Source organism: Durio zibethinus, chromosome 26 (genome assembly GCF_047325235.1).
Source record: "Durio zibethinus cultivar Kanyao isolate XHJ-2024 chromosome 26, ASM4732523v1, whole genome shotgun sequence".
NCBI lineage: Eukaryota > Viridiplantae > Streptophyta > Magnoliopsida > Malvales > Malvaceae > Durio > Durio zibethinus.
In genome coordinates this window covers 2457103-2463161 of record NC_143187.1, presented here as the reverse complement: position 1 = coordinate 2463161, position 6059 = coordinate 2457103, and the positions used below count along the sequence as shown (strand labels likewise).

The following is a 6059-nucleotide window of genomic DNA, read 5'->3' as shown; positions in this document are numbered from 1 at the left end:
TTGGTATCGTGACTGTGATAGGCAATCCGATATAACATGGCTTGGAAAATTTTCAGTTTATGCAAGAGAACTTGTCAGCTATTGTCCTTGCATATAGGGGGCGGTAATATTGAAGCGTTCACTTAAGCATATGAGTTGAGGGTTGGAAAAACAAAATTTTTTCTTTCTAATTTCATTTAATATTCTAGAGAATATCTAAAATATGAGAAAAATCAGTATGCTTTTTCAATCTATTTGTCATATTTCTTTCTTTCTTTCTATTCCGATTTCTGCTGCCTACATGTTCAAATATTTATCTTTGCAGTCCATTTTAAGATTTATCCCAAAGTTGTCTCCTAGCATTTTTTCGTAGATATCCCATTCTCATTGTCTAGTTTGCGTCTTCTTGGGTGGTGTTGTTATACTTGAACATGCATTTTTAATGTTGTCTATTTATTTCTAGAGTGTCAGAGACTAGTTTTTCAAAAGCTTAAAGGCCCTAAACTACTAATGGGAGATATTATGACTGGTGAGAAGCATGTCAAGGAAGTAAATGAAGAAACTGATGTTGAATTTAAGTGGGGTAATAAGTTGGAAGTTGATGAGCAGAATCCGACCAGTCAACTTTATGAATCCTTTGTATATGATGGTATTGAGTATTCTCTTTTTGATTGTGTCTATTTTGGGCCTGAGCCTGTGTTTAGTGTTGGTAAGCTTGTAAAAATATGGGAGCTACCAAACCATGAAAGGATGGTGGAGGTTGTATGGTTTTTTCGTCCCGAAGAAATAAGAGATTTGTTTGGAGATGATGAGCCACTTCAAAATGAACTACTTTTAGCATCTGGGGAAGGCAGAGGCCTTTCCAATGTCAATGTTCTGGTAATGTTTAACTGCCTAACTTTCTAGAAGGTTGCTTCTATAGTTCTTTTAAGTTTCTTAACACCTTTTGATTTTAGGAAGCTATTTCTGGGAAATGTAATGTTGTTTGCGCATCAAAGGACAGGCGCAATCCTCAACCTTCTAAAGTAGAATTAAGTATGGCTGATTTTACATTCTATCGAACTTTTGATGTTGGAAGCTGCAGGGCAGTAGATAACTTTCCAGATACAATAGCCGGAATAAAAGGTTTGTGACTTTTCGTTGAAAGGCTGTTTCTTTACTGATTGTTATGCATCTAATGCTAACTTTTTGACATTTACTGCATTTTAGCACAACATTGTGTATGTTTAGCTTACAGAGATACATATGTACCGCAGTGGAGTACTTTTTCAACAGAAGTGATCAAAGGCTCCTTTATCCTGGTACGGTCCCACCAAATTTGAATGAATCAGTGGAAACATCAACTAGACCATCAAATATTCAGCAGCCTAAGTCAGTAGGAAAAACATTCAATTGTAACAGTTATGGCACCAAACTGAGTCCAATTGCTGAAGGTAGCCTCTAAAGGAACTTTTTGCATATAAAGTCTGTATTTATTTCTTTAATGTCATTCAAAAAATCCATTGAAGCAGCATCTCACTCTGGTTAAGAAGTGCATTTCTCAGATAAGAAGGACAAAACTCGGTTTGTTGGAATCTCTTCTGAAGGCAAAACCCAGTTAAAATATGAGGATTTCTCAGAAAAGGATGTTCCTGAAAATCGAACTATGAAGAGGATAAAGTATCTTGCTCTTTCTGAGGACTTAGAATTGCAGTCCTATGGTTCACCTTCTCTAAAGCTTAGGGCAAAGGGGAAAAAGTTTGGTCCCATAAATAGAGATTTGAACAGAATGGATTTTCCATACCAGGACCAAAAAATCTCCAAGGGAGAAACAATGGTGCGAAAGCCAAGCAAGTTTGGAAATGAAGAAGCTCCCAGACTTTGTGAGGATAATAATATCAAGATCAGTAAGCCCTTCATCGACGTCAAAAGAAAGCCATATAATGTAAGTTAAATATAATCCCATAAAATTCCTACATGATTGGTTTCTTGGAAAAATGTTACGTATTATCTAAGAACGTACTAAATCTAAGTATTTGATGCAACTTATATTTCAAATTTTTAAGTCACTGTAGACATATGAAAAGGCTATGTATGTAGTGTAGATACTGATATGAAAACTATTGCATTTGCCTGTACAATGCTTTTAAATCGGGGATATGTTTATGAACAATATCATATTGCTTGTGAAATTTTGGTACAAGGAGTACTACCACTTGAATCAAGGATTTTAAAAATATCATATTACTTGTGAAATTTTGGTACAAGGAGTACTACCACTTAAATCAAGGATTTTACCCTACCCGCCCACGCACCCTTGTGATGTGTGCTAAGCCCATGTAGCTTGCTTTCTTATAAGTCGTGGACCATTCTTAATTAAGAACAGGCAACAATATTTCCCATTACTTTAAACTCATATACGAAGAAGTCTTTTCCATATTTCCACATGTAGTCATATCATACTTCTACACTGTAAAGGACATGTCTGAATGTTCCATCATCCTATTGTTCAAGAGTGTCTAAGAAGTATAGGGTATAATTTACATTAAAAAACACCAAAGTATTTGTTATTTGTCAAGATATGTTTAGGCACTAATTTATGATATGAAGTTTTGGGATGGATAACACATTTAACACTGATGAGCTATTTAACAGTGGTTTAAAATGAATATAACGACCGTACTAATTTATTCTGCCGTTATACTTGCAGGAAAAAGGAAATTGGTTCGGAGAACAAGTGAGCCTCAACCTTTAACAACACTATGGAATTCCTTTCCACTCTACCATCTGATATTGCATATAGATTATTAAAGGGTTTGACATAGGACGTTATGTCTGATTGTTTCATTATTATTCACTTTATAAATTTCACTTTCCTCTCTTTTATCAGCCTTGGGAAGAAAAACTGCAAAGTGCAAATGAAAGGGGCACCCTTATCTTACTAGAAAATCTTGATCCCTCATTCTCATCATCAGAAGTTGAGGTACATTTGCTGAAGTCCTTGAGCTTTACTACTATATTGCCCTGAGTTCTTTGCATATGTATTTGGGTCTCCCGAGCCATAAGGTGGAATGTACCATCTTAATCTAGGGATTGAGATTGTGTTTTGGTTTTGGATTTAGTAGGAGGATTAAATTCTTCAATTGTAAATATATATCATAGTTTCAAGTTTAAAGAGGACTAAGATATGCTAACCACCGATTAAATGAATTAATCTTGTAGATACATATTATTGAGCTTATCTATATTGTTCTCTTCTTCTTACTATAAAACAACTCATGTTCAAATTATGGTGGATGATGAGATGCAATCTGTGGTTCTGACTAAATCTGATATTTGATTTTCATATGGATAGTTAATTTGAGTTCAAATCAGAAATTTTCTTTTTAGCAGACAATGGTAATTGCAGATCAAAACTGTCTTTTACCTCTGAGGTTGTAGTTCTAGCTTAAAAATTATTTTCCTTCTGAAAGATAACTCAAAATAAGTAAAAGAAAAGGGATTGGTGTTTTCAAAATGTGGCTAAATAAATGGCTCATTCCTATGATTTACAGATAGCTTATAATATCCCACACATGAAAAAAAATGCAGTGTGAGATATTTCTAATAATCTATAACTGCCACGCCACTTGTCAACTAGAAAGAAGTCTATGTTTTGCTTTAATTGCGTCAAAGACCAGCAAGCTTATGACTTGTTGCTTACTAAAAAGCATGCTTCATAACACAATCAATAGGGTCTTTTTGAAGTGTGATTATTAACCATTTTCCTTTCTCCTACTAAGGATCTAGTTTGGCAATGTCTTGGTGAAAAGGTTGAAGCAAAGATGAGACCACGGAATTCCTTTTTTAGCCCCGACTCTGGTATGGCATCTCAAGTTGCCTTGTTACTCATTCCTGGTTATTTTTTCCTTAAGTTTTGATGAATGATATGCCAATTTGTTATTTTTTGCTAACAGGACGAGCTCTGGTTATATTTAAGTCACAAATTGCAACAGAATTTGCAATATCTGAGTTAGAAAAGAGATGTCTAATGCTGGAAGGTGGAAGGTAGCATGTTCTCTAGCAATCTCGGAGTACTTTTAAATGTCATTCTCATTTTCTTGTTCCTTCATGATGATCTTATTCCTCAGGAATTCATTTTCCTGGATTTGTAAAATGCAACTGAAAGTAAGAAATGAGGACGATCATTGACTGTTGAACCTTCCAAATACTTAAAGGAACACTGGAATTTTTTTTTTTTATCAATTAGGAAATGTTTTAGAGATAAAACAGCCATATGACACCTAGAGAATCAAAGAAAATCCATTCCCATAGAACAGGAATTTACACGAAAATACTCAGTTCAGTGTAGTTTGTCCTGCTATTGACATCGTTGTTTTGTACTTTGATGATTTGATCTACAGAATAGTTGTCGGTGGAAGAGTGACTCTGGAGAAGCCTGCAAAATTGGTTACATTTGTGGGCCATTTGACTATCCCCAAAGCCAAACTTAAACAGCTGCGTTTAGAGATGGTGATTGATGCTTCTTATTTGTTAGTCATGCTTCATCATTTCAGTATCATGGTTAACCATTATAATTGATTCTTACCATCAGCTGTTCTTTTTTTCTTTTTCCCTCCATTCAAAGGGAGAAGCAAAGTCAACCTCACATTGTTCCCAGGCCAACACTATTGGGTATGACATGGCTATGGAATGGCGTTTATTGCAACAGCAATCTGATAAGTGGTGGAACCTGATGCATGAGGTGCAGCTAAAATTCTTTGAATATCAATCTTCTTTTTAAAGGCTTTGTTATGTCGGAGGATTGAATAAAATATGCTTTGTTTCACTCTTCACTTCCAGAAAAATGCAACAGAGATTCAAAAACTTAGAAACGAGCTGAGGATACGGCACAAAGATAACACTAAATTGGCAAGAAAATGGTAAGTAAATTTGAAACCATTCATTTGCATTTATTCCCTAGAGGGGGTAAGTAGTTCTCTGAACTAAATATAGTAGTAATCCACTTTGTGCATGCATCGTGCAGATTGATGAACAGGTGGATTAGTCAGTCAGCAAAATTAATGACAAGTGAAATTAGTACTAGTTTATGTCAGAGGGAGGTGAGGCATTGTTTTGATGGGATACGATTCTGTGAAGATGTTAAAGAAGTAACAAGTCCAGAAACCACTGGTTTCCGAAGTGAAGATAGGACTGGGAAAAGTATGAAAATTTTAGTGAAGATGGGACCGGGGCTCCATATTTGTACCCAATCAAGCTCTTTATCACAAAGGGAGATTAACTTTTGTTACAATCAATATGGAAACTGCATGGCACGAAGACAGGGCCCAGAATTGAAAAAAACATTGAAACATAAAATAAAGTTGTTTTTCCTTTCTTCGTCTTCCCTTGATTATCACTCTCGATCTCTCAATCCAACTACTGCCTCTTTCAAGTTGTTTCAGCCCTTTTTGAGACATTTTTTCAACCATAATGGTATAAGGTTCGGTCTCATGTGGTCTGATCAGATCGAGTAGTGGCTGGAGCAACTTCGGTTAAGTGAGATCGGGGAGTGAGAATTAGAAGAGAAAGAAAATAAAGATTTTTCTGAAAAAAACATTTGCTTTTTTTTTTTCCCATATCTAGGGTCGGTAAATCAATCCGAAACCGTCGGGTTTCGACCCGACCCGATTATTTTAGGATCGGATTTTTTTTTCAAAAATCGGGTCGGATCGGTTTATTTTTTAAAATGTCGGATTCGGGTCCGGGTTGGGTTTGTATGAAATCCGATCCTACCCGACCCGGAATATTTACCAAAATACCTTTTATATATATAATTTTTTTAGGGTTTCTGAATTTTAATTTCTTTTGGGTTTTGGCTGCTCTCTCTCGTCTTCCTTAGCCGTTCTATTTTGCATTTCTGTTTCTATCTGTCAGATTGCCAGGCTGCTTCACACTCACACAGGTGTTGCCCACTCCCAAGCGTGCATTTCAATTCCGTCAGTTCTTTCTATTTTTTATTTCTAAAAATATTATTTTAATTATTATTTTAATCAATTAAGTCCTCCTATTTTAGTCTTGAATAAATTTCAAACCATTTAATTTAAACCCTCTTTATCAGA

The 6059-nt window shown here is 35.4% G+C and overlaps 1 protein-coding gene across 1 annotated transcript; it reads left to right on the top strand.

Annotated features, from left to right (window-relative positions):
• The first annotated feature begins 362 nt into the window (after positions 1-362).
• On the top strand, positions 363-5500 carry LOC111318548 (protein ANTI-SILENCING 1-like). The gene is made up of 12 exons (XM_089755617.1): positions 363-858; positions 936-1104; positions 1236-1412; positions 1524-1903; positions 2669-2695; positions 2849-2941; positions 3741-3819; positions 3915-4005; positions 4362-4470; positions 4586-4702; positions 4801-4880; positions 4985-5500. Coding segments are annotated over exons 1-12 (1692 nt in total). The 5' UTR covers positions 363-489; the 3' UTR covers positions 4986-5500.
• Positions 5501-6059: the final 559 nt, after the last annotated feature.